Source organism: Heteronotia binoei, chromosome 1 (assembly GCF_032191835.1).
Source record: "Heteronotia binoei isolate CCM8104 ecotype False Entrance Well chromosome 1, APGP_CSIRO_Hbin_v1, whole genome shotgun sequence".
Lineage (NCBI taxonomy): Eukaryota > Metazoa > Chordata > Lepidosauria > Squamata > Gekkonidae > Heteronotia > Heteronotia binoei.
In genome coordinates, this window is record NC_083223.1 from 250870913 (window position 1) to 250891028 (window position 20116).

Consider the following 20116-nt stretch of genomic DNA (forward strand, 5'->3'; position numbering starts at 1 on the left):
GAAACAACAGAGCTTCAAAGTGGCTCCCGGTGCACCATTTGGGATGGGGTGTGCGCATGTTGCTCTTTGAGGGAGGGCGGAGTGGAAGCCCGTGCAGCCACATGCAAAGGCTGTCAGGGTGCACTAAAGGAGTTCCCAAGAATGAATTTTAAATCTTTCTGCCTGTGCTACTGGAAGCAGTCTCTAAAGTCCCAATGCCTAGCTTCCCCAATCCCCTTCAAAGCTGGAAAGGTAACTCCAAACTTCTGTCTGGCAGCATTCTCTTCCACGTACAGGTGATTCCAGCACCTCTGGACAGAACTCCTCCTGGGGCAGTAACTGCTTTGCTCCTACTTCCTCTCAAATTGCTTTGGTCCCTGCTGACTTCCTGTGTAAACCTCTCTCCCTCTCATATCCTACCGCCCCCCTCCCCTCCAGCTGTGGGATCTCTTGTACAAGCTCCGGTTCGTGCTGACCTACATTGCTCCCTGGCAGATTACGTGGGGCTCGGCTTTCCACGCCTTTGCTCAGCCTTTCGCTGTGCCTCGTATCCTTTTGTTGCCACGCTGATGAAGAGAATGGGTGAGGTGAAGGTTTCCCAGATGGTGAATGGTACATAGAGAACAAATAGAGGGGAAATCTCTTAATGCAGGACCCCTTAGGGTCATCCCAGGGAAACTGGAAGGAGACTTTGGGTGGATTTCTAACTAATCTGTGGAATGTATTGCCTCAGGAAGTTGCAGAGACGACATAAGTGGCTTTAAGGAGGATTAGAACATAAGAAGAGTCCGGCCAGATCAGGCCAGTGAACCATGTAGCCTAGCATCCTGTCTCTCACTGTGACCAGCCACTTCCTTTAGAGGGCCAACAATGGCATAGAGAGACTGAGGCCTTCCCCTGATGTTGCCTCCTGGCACTGAGATTCAGAGGCTGACTGCCTCTGAATGTGGTGGTTCCCTTTAGGCCCCATGTCTATTTGCTACTGATAGACTTATATCTGTGTAAGACTCATCTCTTGGTGGCTGCTGGCCGGAGTAATGAGAGTGGGTTAGCTGCTGCTGAACAGTCTCTTCATATTTTGAAAGCTAAGCAAGGTCAGCCCTGGTTAGTTCTTGGATGGGATACTACCAAGGAAATCCATGATCGCGATGCAGAGAAAGACAATAGCAAACCAATTCTGTTTGCGCCTTCCCTTGAAAACCTTACAGGGTTGCTATAAGTTGACTGCAACGTGATGGCAAAAGGATACCTCCAGGGCAAACTGTTGGACAAATAGCCATTGCTGGAATTGGCTCTTCTGGTCAAGCTTAAAAAGATCATGAAACATAGTATTCTCTTCCTCTGTGTTTCAAGTTCCATTTAAAAGCAGCAAGTTTCTAGGCCCAGTGGCCGCAAAAGAGGGTCTTGGGCATGTGTGATCAATGCCTTGTGAAGCCTTACGGCGCCTTTCTGGTAAGACTTACAATGGAGAGCCAGTGTGGCATAGCAGTGAAGCGTGTTGGACTAATAAATGGGAGACCCAGGTTCAAATGGCCACTTTTGCCATGGAAGCTCCTTGGGTGAGCTTGGGCCAGTCATACTCTCAGTCTGACCTACTCCACAGGGCTGTTATGAGGACATAGCGAAGGACAAAGGGAAGGATGTAAGTCACTTTGAGTCCCCAGTGGGGAGGAAGGGGGGGGTTGCAAATGCATTAAACAAAATAAGTCTAGGGAGGGCTGCACATGGCAGGGCTGCTCCCACAGACTAGGCAGAAGGTGCATGCCTACTCATTCTGTTTGTGAAATGTCACGCGGGTGGTTGTTCTTAGGATAGTTGAGTTCAGTAAAATTTTATATTTTAAGCACAGAGTAGATTTTGTCAAGCTGCATGTTTGCTGTGCTCAAGAGCCCTCCTGGTTCAGTTGTTGTCAAGTGGCAGAGAGGGCTTGAGATACCTGGGGAGGCGGGGCTTCAGTCCTTGCAAGGAGCTGCCCGGGGCGGGGTGTGTGTGTGTGGGTGGCGATAGTCCCATGCAGAACTTGAATTGGTGGAGCGCTCCTGGTCCTCCACCCGGGTGTTTTCCTTGACCAGCTTCTGACCAGACTCAGCCATGCTGTTTGTCCAGGCTGTCCTTTCCGCCCTCTTCTCCACTCCCCTCAACCCGCTGCTGGGCAGTGCGGTCTTCATCATGTCCTATGCCCGCCCTGTCAAGTTCTGGGAGCGTGACTACAAGTGAGTAAGAGAGCAAGCCTGTAGCTTCCTCTCAGGATGGAGCGGGGACTCTGTGTCAGCATCCCTCGCCAGAGCGCCGAACCTCTTCTTCCCTGGGTTGGGCTTTCTGCACTTGAACTTGCGTAGGGCCTTAAGCCTCGTCTTTCCTGCTTCTCAGCACCAAGAGAGTCGATCATTCCAACACCAGACTGGCCACGCAGCTGGACCGTAACCCAGGTGAGTTTCGGATGATACTGTGGGTGCCCACAGTTGGGAGGGGGAGATGACAGACCCTGTAGTCCAGCTCCCAGTGGGAAGAAAGCATCCTCCACACCTCTCCCTCTTTGAACAAAGAGTGCCGCAGACAGATAGCTGGTGCACTGCATCCCACAGCCTCTAAAAACATAGAATTTATACTCAGAAGTAAGATGCCAGTGCTTTTGAAAATGAGCATGTGCGCTCCTCTGCCTCTGCAGGTGCTGACGACAACAACCTGAACTCCATCTTCTATGAGCACCTGACCCGCTCTCTGCAGCACGCGCTCTGTGGGGACCTTCTGCTGGGGCGGTGGGGCAACTACGCCACGGGGGACTGTTTCATCCTGGCCTCAGACTACCTGAACGCCCTGGTCCACCTCATTGAGATCGGCAACGGGCTGGTCACCTTCCAGCTACGAGGCCTGGAGTTCCGTGGTGAGGACTGAGAGGCACTGGGGCAAGGGAGTGAGAGGGAAGTCGAGAGCCTGGGGGAGGGAAACCCAAGATACCCGAGGGCGGGGGGGGGGGGCGGGCTGTGTGGCTGAAACTCCTTTGTGGTTTCTGGTTGGTTGTTACAAGGATTCGCAGTGACCTCTAAATCTCTCTAGTTGCATGATGCACATTTTGCAGTGCCAGTTGCCTGGCAGGGAGGGGTGTGTGCGTGTATATGTGTGTCCACCCTGTAGCAAACTTGTGGGAATGTTGCCCTTGTCCAGGTACCTACTGCCAGCAGAGAGAGGTGGAGGCTATCACAGAGGGGGTGGAAGAGGACGAGGGCTGCTGCTGCTGTGAGCCAGGCCACCTGCCCCGCATGCTGAGCTTCAATGCGGCCTTTGGGCAGCGCTGGCTGGCCTGGGAAGTGGCGGCCACCAAGTACGTCCTTGAAGGCTACAGCATCAGCGACAACAACGCCGCCTCTATGCTCCAGGTCTTTGATCTGCGGAAGATCCTCATCACTTACTACGTCAAGGTGAGAAGGGGAAGGGGAGTTTTGTTTATCTTATGTCCCCTCCCTTCCAAGGCACTCAGGGCAGACTGTGCATTCTGCCACATTCTCCTCACCACAACTCTGGGAGCTGGGCTAGGGTGGGAACAACCAGCCCAAAGCAAGGAGGGATTTGAGTCTGTGCTCCCCAACCCCGGTCTGGAGCTTTTGTCCCTGCAGTGAAAGGATGTATCCGCTGCATTCTGTAAAAGGTTAGCAAGGCAATGAAATGATGTTTTTGTTGACTGAGCTGAAGAAGCTGCTGGTAGAATGCTCTCTCTTTAAGGTTTTGGTGATTAAAAGCGAAAGTTCATTCTTGACCTCTATTCTGCATGCATCCGTTGCAGGAGACATTCAGCCAGCAGCTGCTTAGCTCAGGATGTGAAGTTCAAGAGCCCTCCTTGTACACACACCTCACTTTCTTGTGAAAAGGTAGTCCCCTGTGCAAGCACCAGTCATTTCTAGCTCTGGGGTGATGTCGCATCACGACGTTTTCACAACAGACTTTTTTACAGGGTGGTTTGCCATTGCCTTCCTCAGTCATCTACACTTTCCCCCCAGCAAGCTGGGTACTCATTTTACCAACCTCGGAAGGATGGAAGGCCGAGTCAACCTTGAGCTGGCTACCTGAACCTGCTTTTGCCGGGATCGAACTCAGGTCATGAGCAGAGAGCTCGGACTGCAGTAATGCAGCTTTACCACTCTGCGCCACGGGGCTCCTGCCACCGCCTTGTACTCTTCGCCTTTTGTGTCCCCACCTTGCTTTCTCCAGAGTTTGCTGGATTGTCGACCCATTTGAACACATGTGAAGCTTCCCTATACTGAATCAGACCCTTAAAAAAAGAAAAAAGGGGGAAAGTAGAGGCTATCCTGGACTCTTTTGGCTTAGCCACCCACATGGTCCTGCTGCCCAGAGATGCCATAACCAACTCCATCTTTTGCCACTTGGGGAGCTGGAGGCCATCAGCAGTAGAGGCTTCACAGCCATTGTGATATTTTCTGGTGTCCCTTGGCCATGATCTCTTTGGAGCTGAATTGACATATATGAGCATTTGAGGCTGCCACACTGAATCAGACCATCCATCCATCATGGTCTCTGTTGTCCACTCCAACTGGCAGCAGCTCTTCAAGGTCTCAGGTAGAGGTTCTTCACATCACCTCCTGCCTGCTCCTCTGGGGACTTGGAACCTCCTTGCCAAGTGGATGTTCTCCCACTGAGCCACATCCTCCGCCTAGTAGGCTTCATAGCAAAGTGCCTTATACGCTGGTCCATCCTGCTCAGTAGTGTCTTCCTGACTTGGCCCAGGTCTCCAGGATCCCAGGCAGAGTAGGTTCTTTCCCAACATCTTCTGTGTGAGATCTTTTTAACTGGAGGTGCCCAGAATTGAACATGGGGCTTTTGGCATGCAGTATGTGTGCTCAGGCCTATCATCAGTGTCCTATCAGAGATTTGTAAAAACCCTCTTTTGGCTGATTTGACTTTGTCTCCATCGGAAGGTGACAGTCAGGGGATGAAGGTATTTCAACAGAAAAATCTGGGTGTCCTTTCTTAGCCGGGGGGATCCAAAAAACACCCCTACAACTCCACTGGGCCTGCAGAAATGGAGGTGGGAGTTACCAAGGGTACAGGGCTTGTGGGTTACATTTAACTTGGTTATCCAGGGCCTAGAACTAGAACCAGGGAACTAGAAGCTCCCATTTTCATTGCCATGGTGGCAGAGATGGAGGAGGGATATAGCTGCCTTTTGTTCCCTCCCCATCTCCCCTGCCTTTCTGTACTTCAGGCTTCTTGAGTCTTGTGTCTGGTCTTCCCCCAGGTTCCCATTTCTTAGCCCCTTTCCTCCATCTCATTCTCTTCAGCCACATTGTGTGGGCTGTGCACATACAGCTTGGGCCAGCTTTTTACACCCCCTACACCTTAATGAATTTACTGCCAACTGACCCAGATACTTCTGTTCCTCTTGCATAGTCACACACAGGCACATGAGGCTTCTTTATTCTGAGTCAGACTTCTGGTCAATCAAGGCCACTACTGTCTGCTGTGATGGGAAGCAGCTTTCCAGGGTCTCGAGCAGAAGCCTTTCCCATCACCTAATCCCCTGAACCCCTTTTGGGGAACAATTTCTAGAGCTTAAACCTGACTCCTGCATGCCAAGCAGCTGCTCTTCCACCGAGTCCTGGCTCCTCCCCAGCCATCAGAGCACAAAAACTGACTTTCCCCTTTTTTCCAGAACCCAGGCAGTTGGTCAACATTCTATTGCTAAATGTTTCATCTTGAAAAGTGCAGGTGTTCTGAGAAACTCTTCACAGGAGCTGAGCAGGGGCCTGTAAAACAGCCATGTTATGGCACACACAGGGCTAACATCCTGTTCTGTCTTTCTCTTTCGCCCATCAACCACTTCCTCCTTGGCAGAGCATCATCTACTACGTGACTTGTTCCCCGAAGCTGGAGGACTGGCTGGCCAACGAGGGGATCCAGGAAGCCCTGCGGCCCTGCACCTCCCTCAACTACGCAGACAGCGACCCCACGTTCAACCTCAACATCGATGAGGACTATGACCACCGCATGGCAGGGATCACCCTGGCTTCCTTTTGCAACATCTACCTCGACTGGATCCAGTACTGTGCCGGCCGTAGGGAGAAGGTGGGCAAGTTCATGCGGGGGCTATGGCCAGTTGTTTTAAAAAGACCTTAGAAAGAAGAGGGGCAACGGGGGCTCCTCTGGACATGGACAGGTAGGAAAGATTGGAAGAGAAGCGAAGGGTTTGCCAAAGCAGGAAGGAGGCCTGGAAGTCCTCTACAGGCCGATCTCCAGGCATCATTTAGCGTAGACTTGAAGATAGTTTTCAAAAGGGAGCCATGTTGGTCTGCAGTAAAATGTCTCCATTGAAGTCCAGTAGCACCTTAGCGAGTCCAATGAGAGAGAGAGAGAGACAAAGGGAGCATTAACTCTCAGAAGCTTGTACCCCGAAGATTTAGTTGGTCTCTGAAGAGCAATGGAACTCAAATCTGTCCACCCTAGACTTGAAGACAAGACAGAGGGGCTGGATTAAATGATGCCTTAAGGCCAGGTTCAGTTTTTTCCCCTTTCATTTACCTCTCTTCATACCTCTGCTACTTGTCTGGCTTTTTTTGCTCTCTACAGGCAGTGGAACGGGATTGGAACTCCCCTCTGGTGACCTTGTGCTTTGGGCTTTGCATCCTGGGTCGCCGGGCCCTGGGCACTGCCTCTCACAGCATGTCAGCCAGGTGAGATCTGCCCCATCCCCTCCTCCAGATGCTCAGCTCTGCCTTCCCGACACCTTCTCATAGGCGTCCTCCCTCTGTCTGCAGCCTGGAGCCCTTCCTGTATGGCTTGCATGCGCTCTTCAAGGGAGATTTTCGAATCACGTCACCCCGCGATGAGTGGGTCTTCGCCGACATGGATCTGCTGCATCATGTGGTGGCGCCCGGGGTGCGCATGTCCCTCAAACTACACCAGGTGTGCTCTGCCCTCCCTTCCCCACCTCCCTGCTTTAGGTAAGGCTTGGAGAGGTTGAAAGGGGAGGGGGCGGGGTTCCTAGGCACTCATTTGAAAAGGTAGAAATTCCCCCATGCTGTCCTGGGATGGGTGGCTCTCCCACCCAACACGATGTCACCCCCTCCCCTCCCTTCCCAAGGACCATTTTACCTCCCCGGATGAATACGATGACCCAGCTGTGCTATACGATGCCATAACGTCCAACGAGGAGAAGATGGTGATCTCGCACGAGGGGGACCCAGCATGGCGCAGTGCCATCCTCACCAACACTCCTGCCTTGCTGGCTCTGCGCCACGTGATGGATGACGCCAGCGACGAGTACAAGATTATCATGCTTAACAAGCGCTACCTCGGATTTCGGGTCATCAAGGTGGGCCAACACCCCCACCCCACCTTTCTCAGAAGATGCTGAAATTTCATTTCTGAATGGTTTGGGTTAGCCACTGGTATAAATTGGGTGGGGAAAACCTGAGCCCTGCTGGAGGGGACGGGAAAGAGGCAGAAAGTCCAACTCTGGCAGCCCAGGGCAGGGGGTGGACAGTGTATTTAAGGGTATTAGAACAGAGTTGACAACACGTTTTGGAACTGTTATTGAAGGGGAAGGGTAGAGAGGCTCAAGGGCAGAACACCTGCATTGCACGGGGAAAGTCCCAGGTTCAAACCCCGGCATATCCAGTTAAAATGATCAAGTAGTAACTGATGGAAAAGTCCCACTAAGAGTGGCATGGAATGCTGAGAGCAAGGGGGGAAAGGGGTTGGGGCAGAAGGGAATGATGAATGTAACTTGGCCCAAGTCCTTAAAAGGTTGCAGTTTCCTAGACAACGAAAGGCATGTGTATTCCCCATAGAGCCTGGAGAACAGGGGAGAGGTAAAGCTTCTGCTAGGCTGCATCATTCAGACTCGTAGTGGCTTCCTGCTGACCTTCCCCCCTGAACCTCAGCAATCCAAGTGGCAGGGCGGTCCTAGTGCTGTAGCTGTTAACGGCCAAGACTAAGCAAACAGGATGCTACTCGCCTGTCCCTAGAGCACAGCCATCTTGCACTGTTTGGTTGGTAATTAACCGTTTGCTTTCCCCCACAAAACCTTCCCACATTGTGTTTCCTCTGCTGCTAAAGTTGTGGTGGCTTGTGCCAAACCATTCAGGCAATGGGAATGGGGCTCAGTGGTAAAGTAGAGGGATGTTTCTGCATTCCTGGGGCGGGGTGGGGGAGGAATGACTCAAGTGTAGCCATAGAGATGATTTTCCCACTTCACCAGAAAATTGTGTGTAGGGGAGGACCCTCCAAAACTGCAAGGAAAACTGAGGGCGGAGCGTGCCATCTGTCCTTCTTTGAATCTGGGCTTTGTAGCATGACGCTGCTTCTCTCGCCTGCCTCAGGTGAACCGGGAGTGTGTGCGGGGCCTGTGGGCTGGGCAGCAGCAGGAGCTTGTCTTCCTCCGGAACCGAAACCCGGAGCGCGGCAGCATCCAGAACGCCAAGCAGGCCCTGCGCAACATGATCAATTCCTCCTGTGACCAGCCCATCGGCTACCCCATCTACGTCTCCCCCCTCACCACTTCCTACGCTGGCAGCCACCCGCAGCTGCGTTCTCTGTGGGGAGGCCCCATCAGCTTGCACAATATCTCTGCTTGGTTCATACGGAGCTGGGAGAGGTGAGGATCTCACGGATCATGGTGGGGGGGTGAAGGAAAGGGAGATTTTTTCAACTCTCCATTTGTCCTTGGGGTGCTGGGTGTGGAGGTTAGAGAAGGGATTCCTGACACCCAGCAGGAGCCAAGGGAGTTGGGGAGAAAGGCATAGCAGGTTAGGGGGGTTTTTTTAACACTTTTCTCTCTCTCCCAATTTCCCTCTCTGTTGTGCAGGTTGCAGAAGGGCTGCGGGGCCGGCTGCAACAGCGGAGGGAACATTGAGGATTCAGATTGCGGTGGTGGTTCTTCCTCCCTCAGCAATAACCCCACGGTCCATGGGTCTCAGGTCCACGGGTCTCAGGTCCACGGGAGCACTGCCCACAGTGCCGGACCGATGGCTGCACACACCCCTGAACCAGCTGTCACCACCGCCCAGCCTCAATCAGGTAAGGTGGTCACCTGCAGTTTAGTACCATGTGACTTGGAGGAGAGGAGACTCTCCCCCCCCCCCCCGTCCAATTGGAAGGTTTAAGTGAGGAATGTTGTGGGGGGGCTAGAAGAATAGGGTGAAAGTTTTATCAAGATCACTTTGTGATCAGTTTCAGAAAAAAGTTTTCCAAAGGAAAAAATCTTGACTTTTTTCACAGAATATTTCAGTGATCTTTTGATAGGTGAGCTCGGATATTTTTGCCCTTTGGGCCTTCTGACTCCCTTCCTCTGCCCCCCCCCCCCGCCTAGTGTTTGCTTGCCCCGTTCCAGCCCACCTGATTTTTATCACAGCTCTTGCAGATTGTGCAGCACCCATGCGTGTTCTGTTGCCATCTTGTGGTTGGAATAGTTGTGACCTCAGAGCTGCTCCAGCTTGGGCCCTTGCATGGAGGGATGGCTCAGTGTTTACCGCTTTCATCTCCAATGTGCAGATGCTCCATACTGTGAAGTCTGTCACCACCTTGGATGTGGATAGGCTAGTTGGCTTCCTTTCCCAGACCACCAGCAAGGGGCAGGGCAAGCGGGTGCTGTGTGTGCCGGTTTGCCGTCTAGTTGTCCTTGTTTTATGGAGGCTGCGATAGGATTTGCCAGTCATGCAAAAATGTTGGAAAGCAGGTGTCTTCCTCACGCTCCTCCCAAACTGAAACAGGCCAGGGCTCAAGACTTCTGGGGAACCTCCTGGCTATGTCTCCCTTTGTGTCGGTGACAGTTAAATAGTACTGAGGGGGAGCAACTCTGTGCATTCTGAAGCACACTGGGGGCTTGTGATTTCAGACAGCCTGACATCTGTGCGCTTTCTCCCCACCCTCTCCTCCTCCCTGTCTTAGGACTCGAGTCCAACCTTCCTCCTCAGAGCCAAAGCTGGCTGGTCCAGCCCCAGCCAGCCCCCTCGTTGAGCCAGGGTGAAGGACGGCCCCTGCCTACCCCAGCTGCGTCTTGGCCCCCTGGCCCGCACTTCTTGGGAAGTCAGCTTTCTTGCGCCGGCTCCTTGGCTTCTGTAGCTGAGGGGACTGGACGTGCCCCTCTGCCTCTCCGCCCAGGACTTGGAGCCCCTTCTGCCTTTGCCTACGAGGGCCTCTGTGGCAAATGGAGCCTACCCAGCCGCAAGGGACTGAATGGGCTGGCAGGAGGCGAGGTCGACGTACCACCCGGAACGCCCCCAGCATGTGCTAAGGAGAGTTCTTCCTTATCGCCTTCTGCTGTTGCAGTTGCAGTGGGAACGGTGGGCGCCGGCAGCAGTCCTAAACCTCAGGTGTGTATTCTTTCCTTCTACCCCCCCCCCCCAGCTTGCTTTTTTCCCTTCCACATTCAAATGATAACTTGCTTTCCACTTTAAATAGTCCTCTGTTAATCTGGCCTGGAAAACCTCTTGGCCAACTTTTAGTTCAGCAGTCCTCAGTAAGGCTGCAGGCCTCCAGAATTACAGCTGATCTCCAGACAACGCAGATTAGCTCCCCTGGAGGAACTGGCTACTTTGGATGGTGGACTCTGTGGCATTACACCTTGCTAAGTTCCCACCCCTCCCCAGGCTGTATCTCCAAATCTTCTGGAATTTTGTAACCCAGACCAACATTCCCTGTCCCTCCTACGTCAGGTTCCTACCCCAATGCAAGAGTGCAGATGGAAGAACAGCAGGTGTAGACTGTTCCTGTTCTTCTGGGTTTCTCTAACATGAGGAGCTGTAGTTCAAATGAATGGAAGAGAGAGCTGGTCACAGGCTCTCTGCACACTCTCAAGGACACCCTCTTCCTTATTTAAGCTCATGTCCCTGAGTGAGGCCCCAGCACACTTCAAGCACTGGATGATGCATGCACACGTGTGCACGAACAACTCTGCAGCTTCTCTGTGCAAGCCTGTTCAGACCTACCCTTGCCAGGTGGCCAGATCCAGTGTAGTGATGTCCTTAGAGCCACAATCCGATTAGTGTGGGAAGCTATTATGTAGATTCCCTCCCCCCCCTCCGTGACAGCCGACAGGGGTGTCTGAAGGGCAGGAGCAGGATTGGCTGGCTGGGTCGGGTTAATGTCTTTAAAAGGAAGCAAATCTGGACAAATCCCTTCTGCTGCAAGGCAACCCTTCTCTCCCCCCTCCCCAGCCCAACCTTTCCCACTTCATCCTTGATTTGATCCTTTCCACCTTTCTGCTGTCTTCCTCCCAGTTCCTTCTTAAGTCTCTCCGGCAAAGCCTGTTTCTCTTCTGTTAAGATATTTCTGAGGACGGGGGGGCGGGGGGATATGCAGGACTTATACCACCCTAGGAATTCAAATAGCATGATTTTTATATGAAATACAGTACAACCCCTTGAAAAGAGAGGCTTAATTTAACAACTCCAGAAGTGAACTCCTACATTCCTGTCTCCCAGCTTTAAGGATTTTTATCCAGACGTTTAGAAAGGGAACGCATTTCTCGGAAACACGTCTCATCTTTGAATCCAAGAGACTAACATGGCGGCTTTTCCCTACCTTCTGCAGCCCCCTACCCCAGGACCAATCCCTGAAGGCAGCGGCGACTCCACCCCATTACCTCCAGAACTGTTGGCGACACCCTGTGGGAGCTGCCCTCGGACAGAGTCTGCCCCTACTATAGCAGAGTGGGGGCGGCAGCGAGAAGAGGAAGATAGCCCGGCAGCTGCACAACCGCTTCTGGAACATCAGTACTAAGGGGGAGGGTGGGCCCTCGATGCCCTACAGAAACACGGGCTGGTCCCGTTTGACTTTCTTCCTTTTCCCCCTACCCTCTTTCCAAAAATCCTTTGTTTCCTCATTCCTTCAGGACCATGGACAGCAATAAGGGGAGTGGGGGCTCTTCCTTCTTAATCGCTGCAGCCTTCTGTGCCCCCATTCCCCCTCCCTCCCCCTTTGCCTGCAGGGGGGTGGGCTCAGTCTTTTGGGACATTGAAGAGGGGAGGGCCTCATGCACTGCCCCCTGTTCCTGCCCCACACAGGACCCACCTTGGACACCAAATTGCTCTTGGTGAGACTCAAGGAAGATTTCTTTTCTGCGCGTTGTTGTTCCTTGGGGATGATTATATTTTTTTTTTTTGTTTTGTTTCTCCCTGCCCCTGGATTTTTGGTTGGTATAAAAATTAAAAATGCAGGGGGGAAAAATGCTTTGCACAATGTTTTGAGGACTAAAGGATGCTTGTGCAGAATTTGTGTGTTTGTAAGGGGGGGGGGAAGCTGGAGGTGTCTCCCCCCTTTCTATAGGAACAAAGCTTTTGACTCCCCCACCCCCAGAGCTGGTGCTTATGGCAGAGTGGTGTTCCTACCTCAATATAATCCTCGAAAGTTGGGGGAGGGGTGTAGGCCTCAAGCTTTCTTTCCACTGGATGCTTAGGAAGAGACTGGGAGGGGAGGGGAGGGGAGTCTGGTTGAACCAGTTTTGATCACTGGCATATAGCTATACGAAGATCTCTCAAGTATGGAGTATCCTGCAGCTGCAGCATTTGGGATGGAGATATGCCATTTTGCTGGGCTCAAAGGCAAAAAAGCAGAGGACCTACTGCAGGTCTGAGCCCCTTGACTAGATTCTCTGGGCATGAAACAGGAACCTGAGCCTGGTTTCCCATAGCCTCCGTTAGTACTGATTTTGTTGCAGAAGATGGCCCCACACCCACACAACTCACTGCTACTCCGATGGTGAGAGGGGTCTGCACATTTATCAAGCTGGCCTAGGGCAGTCTTTAGGGGAGAGGTGCACTGTAGCGCCTAAGGATCCAGGAAAAGTTTCCTTATGGGCCCAGCTGTGTGTGGGAGGGGGAGAGAAGAATGCAGTGTTCACATGCCATAGGAGGGCATTTTTCCCTGCACCCTAAAATTATTGCCAAAATAGATGGGGGGGGTGGGGGTAGAGTTACTGGCAGCCCTCCTTCCATCTTCAGAGAGCCATGCTTCCGCTGGCTGGGGCGGGCAACGCCATTCCAGGGAGCGGGGCAGCTGTCGCCCCGCTTCTCTCCCTTTCCTGCGCCCTCCGAGGGCAGCCGTCTCCCCCGCCGAGTGACGCTGCGAAGCGCTCCCTGCCCCCACCTCAATCTGGGTCTCTCCGCCCCCGATTGAGAGAAGGAAGGCGAGGGCGGAGCTAGGGCGGGCGCCCGCCCGGGAGGGGACACGCGGGGCTAGCGGCGGCCGTGGCGGCGTCCGGTCGCGCGGGCTGGAGCGGCGGCGGGCGTGGAGAGGTAGGCAAGGAGCCGGCGGACTTCTTTCTGCGCGCCCTGGCCGCGCGTCAGGCTCTCAGGCACGTGGATAGGGGCTCTTGGGCGGGGGTTTGGGGAGGGGGGGACGATCTAGGGCTGGGAGGGGTGCAGCGGTGAGAAAGCGGGTAGAGACGCCGCCTTTCCAGATTGCCGGGGAGGGGTGGGGGGAGGAGAGAGAGGATGTTGGGCTTGCATTGATTTGAAAAGCGGTTTAAGGACAGCCGTCGACCCCAGCGCGCAACGGCACGCGAGGCAGGGCCCGGCGGGGCACACAGGCGCGCATCTTGACACATTACGATGCACGTTGCAACGTGACAGCAATACCCCCCCCCCTAAAAAAAAAACGACCGGCAAGACGGTGCATTGCAGCGCGCGCACCGCAGAAAACCTGCTGCGAAGGCTGAGCTCAGCAGCACAAGGGCGGCGGGCGCGCACACGAGAAGGTGCCCAGGGCTGCCCACCATGGCTATTGTGTGCCAGAAGACCCTGAAATCTGTGCCTGAGCCCCACTGCAGGCCAGGCTGGGCTCCAGATCTATGCATCCTTCTTGTAACGCTTACAAGAAATCAGTGACTGAACTTTCTTGAGCATGTACAGAAGGCTCTTCCTTTTGCGATCCAGAATTGTTTGTCTGCAAGCATCTAGCTTTTAGAGCAGAGGCTGTGCTTTTCAGGCAGGTTTAGGCTTGTGCCCCCCCCCCCTTTTTTGCATACATTAAGGGTTGGCCTAAATAATCAGACTGATGTAGGTCCACAAATCCCGTTTAAGATGGAAACTCAAAGCTGATCTGCGAAAGGGGGCGAGATATTGTTGCCTTTAGGGATGGAGACTTACCTTGAAGCCAGGGCTACTAATTAAGTTCAGCAAGCAATACAAGGCACTATCCTTTCCTACTGGCTGCTGCGTTGATCTTCACAGGATCAGATAATGGAGATCAGTCATTCCTTCATACCCCTCAGTCTGTAATAATTCTTCCTCTATATAGGCTTTGGGGATGTCCATTTGGCATTGCCAGGCAGGGGACCAAGGACTATCAAGGACACAGAGAGAGTTATCCAGAGTGGTTTTTCATTCATGGCTCTCCTTTTCTTTCTGGAGACTCATCAGAATCTTAGCATAAGCAGAGCTGAGAAGCAGGAGATGATTATTTTTCAGCCTGCCAGTGCTCCATTGAAAAACCTTTTACTGCTTTGAAGAATCCTTTTGTTCACAAACAAGGCCCAGGAAGATCTCCCTCCAAACAGGCTGCCCCAGGAGACCTTCCTGTGGATATTGCCTGTTTTAACAGTGATTGGTTTGCTGTTTAGGTGATCTCTGGGGGGAGAGAATGCAGTTAGCGAGTCTAATCTGTGGAAGATTGGGATCAGTTGAAGATTAATTAATTTGGCTAAAATGTGCAGGTGGACTTGCGATACTGTAACTCATGCCTGAGAAGGGGGAGGGGAAGCTCGTATTTGTGACCCCTCTGAATGAAAGAATCCCTGAGGTTTCTAAAAACAGGCCAAGATTCACAAAGGGATCTCTGAAATGCACTTTAGAAGTAATCAGCAGAGATTCTAATCTGTGTAAGTGACTCCAATTATGGGATGGAAGCTCTTCTGTTTACTTGGGGGAAGGGAGAGAAAGATTCAAAAGTAATTAGTCTGGTACAGAAGGATATGGTTTTAGGGAAGCGCTTCCTTGTCATGAAGGAAGCTAATTGAGAATTTCTAGAGTGACCACAGCTACAAAGTAAAGTCTATTTTGGGAAATCCAGGTTTCTGCTCTGTAAATTCAGGTGTGTGTGTGCTTCCTTCCTTCTAGTCACAACTGAACACGATAAGGAACCATCTATAGTTACTTCAAATCCACACATTCTACCATGGGTGCTTAGTGTTTGAAAGGCAGCTCTCAAGATGAGGCCTGGCTTGATCATACTAGTTCAAGGGTCAGCAATTTTTTTTTAATTAAATGGGCAAATTACATCAAAATTCAGATCAAGAGATCGAAAAAAGCCAGTATAGGAAAGTCCGTTTGCATAACTGAAGCTATACAATTTAACATTGCTGATAATGGACATGTCGATTAATAATCTATAGTAGGGGTGGCCAACGGTAGCTCTCCAGATGTTTTTTGCCTACAACGCCCATCAGCCCCAGCCAGCATGGCCAATGGCTGGGGCTGATGGGAGTTGTAGGCAAAAAACATCTGGAGAGCTACCGTTGGCCACCCCTGATCTATAGTATTGCAGCCGAAACCCTAGTTGTTGCAGGTGTTTTGTTAGGAAGGGATGCGTGTAGGGTCTCGCAAGAAGAAACAAATGTACCTGAGCACTCTGCTCAATTGTTTTAGTGCACTGCTATAAATCTGTGCATGGTTTGTACATGGATTTCTGGCAACTGTTTGCCTCTACCATTCCCCCCCCCCCTCTTTTCCTGCCGTTCCTTTTACAAACTAGTTATTCTGGCATTCTACGTATCTCTCCAATGCACCTTAAGGTAAAGGCTTAATAAGAGCTGTATAACTTGGTTCCCTACAGACCCACATTTTATTCTGGACCCACAGGTTGCAGTCCTCTGTGTATGTTAAAAGGTAACTATGGATGACCCAGCCACTAAGATGTGCAGTGATGGTTCTGCTGCCCATAGATAAGTCTTCCCAGGCAGCTTGTGGCAGTCAGTTCCACAGGACAGTAGAACATTTTTTTCATTTATACATAAAAGCAGCTTTTGATTGGGTTTAAACCACTGTGCTGTTTCTACAGCCTCTGTCCAATATAGGCCAACTTGAACATATGAAGCTGCCTTATACTGAACCAGACCCTGGATCCATCAAAGTCAGTATTGTTTACTCAGACTGGCAGTGGCTCTCCAGTGTCTCAAACTGAGGTTTTTCATGCCTCTTTGCCTGGGCCCTTTTTAGTTGAAGATGCCAGGGATTGAACCTGGGACCTTCTGCTTACCAAGCAGATGCTCTACCACTGAGCCACCATTCCTCCCCTACTGTCAAAGTTAGTTTGAAAAGGCACAACCATAGAATCGTAGAGTTGGAAGGGGCCATACAGACCATCTAGTTCAACCCCCTGCTCCATGCAGGATCAGCCTAAAGCATCTCTGACAAATAATCATCCACCTGCATTTTGAAGACTGCCATTGAAGGGGAGCTCACCACCTTCCTAGGCAACTGGTTCCACCTCTGATTGTAAAAAAAAAAATTCTCTAATATCCAGACAGTACCTTTCTGCTTGTAATTTGACCCCATTGCTTCAGGTCCTATCCTCAGCTGCCAAGTGGAACAGCTCCTTGCCCTCCTCTAAATGACAGCCTTTCAAATATTTAAAGAGGGGGCATTTAATGAGAGGGGCAGGCCAGGGAGAGACCCTGCACAAGAGGCCCTTAACCATACATGTTAACTGAAGAGATAAGAGGAAGGAAAAACAACTGAGTGGCATTCTGCACACCAATAAATGTGTATCAGATTTTTTCCCCCATTTTAATCCCAATGAATTACAAGCATGTAAAAAAAATGACCGTTCTTGCCCAGCTCTTGCACTAACCTTGGTTTGGAATCTGCATTTCCAGGCATCTTCTGAAGTTCACATGCCTGCATAACATAGGGCTGATTCACACTTTGGTGTTTGATTTTGGAGGAGTGCAGTAGCAATGACCGCTTGATGCATGAATGAGCTGTTACAGGTCAAGCCCCACCCCCAAGAGGGCTTTGGCTCCCCTTGTTAATTCTGAATTTTTCATTTCATTTCATTTTCATTTTATTTGATTTATATCCCGCCCTACCCCACCGAGGCGTGCTCAGGGCGGCTCACAACACGGAAATTCTAACAATAGGATCTAAGAATTAAAATACATAATAATTTACATAATTAAAACAACTAAAATCAATCGATCAATGTCAGTGTGCAGTGTGAATGAATTCCACCTACGTTGCTTCTGGTCAAACATTGAGCAATTGGGTCATGAGCGATGAAATACATGCACATGTGAACCAGTCCTCTGGACCAAACTCAACTAGGAAGCATTATTTCCATTTAGCTTCTTCAGATATGGTGAGTGAGTGCAACTGGGAGGTGAGAAGCTGTGGATGATGGAGAGACACCCCAGATTGGGAACAGGAGAAGCAACAAGGAAGGAAGGGCTAAGGAGCACTCCCTGGCCCCTAATCTCATCCTTCTTCACAAATTCCTACTCTCCACTAGTACTCTTGGGGGGGAAGGGAATAGACGGTGAAGCCCAGAGTGACATTCTTAGGACTCAGAATAACCAGCATAGTGTAGTGGTTAGAGTGGGTTTTTTGGATTTGGGAGATCCAGATCTGAATCCACACGCTGCCATGGAAGCTTGCATGGCAATCTTCAGCCAGTCACTCTCTTTCAGACCAGTCTACCTCACTGGGTTGTTGTTGCTGCAATGATAAAGTGGCGGAAGGGGAAAATGAAGTTGTAAGCTTCTTTGGAGTCCCTGTTGGGGAGAAAATCAGGGTCTATCTCTGTCTCTCTCTCTCCCTCTCAAATTGACTCCTGGCAGCTTCTCTGTTGGTTCCAAACAGCAGGTGTTTCAAAGCAGGTAGCAGCCAGCATTTCTCTTAAGTGAGCCTGGTATATGGCTGGCTTGAGGTCACAGTGCTGTTGGTCACCTTAAGTCAGCTGTGACTTGCTGGTACTTACACACACACACACGGAAGAGTGGCAGAACTGCTGGGCATACCAAGATGCTGGCAGGTGCCTGTGGAACTTGGATGTTCAAAAGTCTTGGCATTGTGTGTGTGTGTGGAGGGGTGATCCTACAACAGGCTCAAAGTGGTTTCTGGAATTAGGATGGTGTGAAAGAAGTCTGGGCTCTTTTCCTGAGCTGCAAACAAGCCACACAATGACCAGGCTGCTTCCAGAGCAATGCCAGCAATTTCTCAATACTCCCCTGTCCACACTGCAAGGCGGCAAGGGGCTGACGCAGCCCAAATGGCACTCGGTGGCCTTTCCCTCCCCCTCCACCCAGGCAGAAGGAGAAAGCCCCCCATTCATTGCTTTGGGAAATCCAGCTGCAAAAGAACCCTTTTGCATGACATGGATCGAAAGAGGGGGGTGGGTAGGACATGGTTATAGTACAGGCCCAGGCCACAGCTGGGGGACCCTGGCAACCGCTTCCCCTCCTCCAAGGATTTCATCATTTCCCTACAAACAACCCATGGGATAAAAGAAATTAAAAAAACCACAGTCTGTTTGGGGGGGGGGACACCCACAATTGTTATATATGAGGAGGCAGGAGATGTGCGTTGCTTGGAACAGGATGGTATGATCCTGGTGAGGCCTGGCAGAAGTGGACAGGAGCTGAGCACAGCACAGTGCCACAGGGTGGGGGGGGGGAGGCTGGATTTACGGCAAGGCCCAGCTCTTTCCTGAGGATGTTGCGTGAGAGTGGGGGGGGGGGAGAAGAGGAAGAAACACAAATGTAGCTGAGTTGGGGGGGGGAATGGTCTCGTTTACGCCACACTTCCTGCGCTGCAGGAAGTGTGTCACCACGGTGGCGCTGTCAGGCCAGGCCGGAGTCCTACCCTTCAGCAAAAGATACCGATTCCCTGGGCAGGGTGAGGAGGATCAATGTTGGGGAAGTGGTGTTTTGAATGTGGAGGGAGGTGCTTTATAAGGGTGCGGGGGCACTGCCTGGCAGATAAAACCGCCAAGGCCTAAAAAAAATTATCCCGTCTTCCCAGTGACTCCAGCTCAGGGTATTTGTCCATGGATCGTTCTCTGTTCCCCCTTCCATGTCCCTTTTCACTCACCCTCCCCAGTCTAGTTTCTGTCACCAAGGTCTTTGTCTTTTCCTTCCTTTGCTCACTCGTGCTCTACTCTCCCCGCCCTCGCTCCACCAGCCACTGAATGAATTTTGTGCCGTGTCTAACGGCTGTTTCCTTCCTCAAAGAACCAAGCTTTCCTTTCCCTTCCGTCTGCGCATAAAGCAGACCCGCAAGGCTATCATGGCAGCTTCTCTTCCTTTCGCTTGTGGGGCAGTGACTGGTAAGAACTCAAAACCCACTGGGGGGGCCAAGATCTCTGGGTTGTCTATGCACCCAGCAAAACGTACTTTGGGATAATTCTATGGGTCGATCAACTACAAGAGTTGTGGCGTGCAGTTTAGCTTACTTTCCTGACCCACCAAGAGCTATTCTACGAAGGGCACCCATGCAGCTCTGGTTGTGGCCTGGGGTCAGTGGAGAGTTTTGCCTGTGGGAGGCAAGTTTTGTGGGGGGGGGGAGTCTTTTGTTTCCTCCCAGTGCCATGGGGCCTGTTTGCACAGCTTCGTGACCTTTGCAGCTGAGACCGCATTGCTTGTGATAGTTATTACAGTGGAAGAAGAAGCAGAAGAGACTGGTCATAAAAACGGATGTCTTCTTGAGCTGAAGGAGCTTTTGCGCTCCATTTGCAGGTGTGTGTGTGGGGGGAGGGGGAGATGCAAAACACTGATGTCATTTGTGAGAACAGCTTGTGCGGCTACAGTTCTCTCCTTTGCACCCACAGTGAGGTGCGATACCAGACTTGCGTATGGCTGTCTCCTTTGGCGTAGTTGGATTTTCTTCATACCATTTCTATAAGCGTGAAAAAATTCCCTTTGGGGGAATGATGATTTGACCTGGCCTTTGAAATGACCAGGGGGTGGTGGAGTTTTATGCACTGCAAATGTGCAGAAGGCATTGAAGCATGGCAGGTGCACTAGGGACTGGCAGCTGAGGCCACCTGCTCCCCCTTTTAGTGGTCATTTCTTCCTTTCAGCATCTAGGCATGGGGTGTGTGCATATTATCAGTGAGAAAGAAGGGAAGGGGAGACAACTAGGACAGGAGGCTGGCTGAATTCACCCAGGATACATTTTGGAGCTGCCATGGA

At 51.5% G+C, this 20116-nt stretch overlaps 2 protein-coding genes across 2 annotated transcripts in view; both read left to right on the top strand.

The window, feature by feature from the left end:
* The window catches only part of PCNX3 (pecanex 3), a 46543-nt gene extending 34384 nt beyond the window's left edge, over window positions 1-12159 (top strand). Inside the window, exons 23-35 of the mRNA XM_060252375.1 lie at window positions 418-526; window positions 2063-2192; window positions 2350-2408; window positions 2648-2863; window positions 3145-3398; window positions 5827-6057; window positions 6559-6662; window positions 6747-6894; window positions 7073-7303; window positions 8313-8587; window positions 8798-9009; window positions 9880-10304; window positions 11524-12159. Coding sequence (XP_060108358.1) covers window positions 418-526; window positions 2063-2192; window positions 2350-2408; window positions 2648-2863; window positions 3145-3398; window positions 5827-6057; window positions 6559-6662; window positions 6747-6894; window positions 7073-7303; window positions 8313-8587; window positions 8798-9009; window positions 9880-10304; window positions 11524-11712 — 2583 coding nt within the window. The 3' untranslated portion in view covers window positions 11713-12159. The remainder of the gene's footprint in view (window positions 1-417; window positions 527-2062; window positions 2193-2349; window positions 2409-2647; window positions 2864-3144; window positions 3399-5826; window positions 6058-6558; window positions 6663-6746; window positions 6895-7072; window positions 7304-8312; window positions 8588-8797; window positions 9010-9879; window positions 10305-11523) is intronic.
* A 973-nt stretch (window positions 12160-13132) lies between these two features.
* Window positions 13133-20116, top strand: part of SIPA1 (signal-induced proliferation-associated 1) — a 47831-nt gene continuing 40847 nt past the window's right edge. The window contains exon 1 of the mRNA XM_060252412.1: window positions 13133-13226. The gene's annotated coding sequence lies outside the window, so the exon portion shown is untranslated. The remainder of the gene's footprint in view (window positions 13227-20116) is intronic.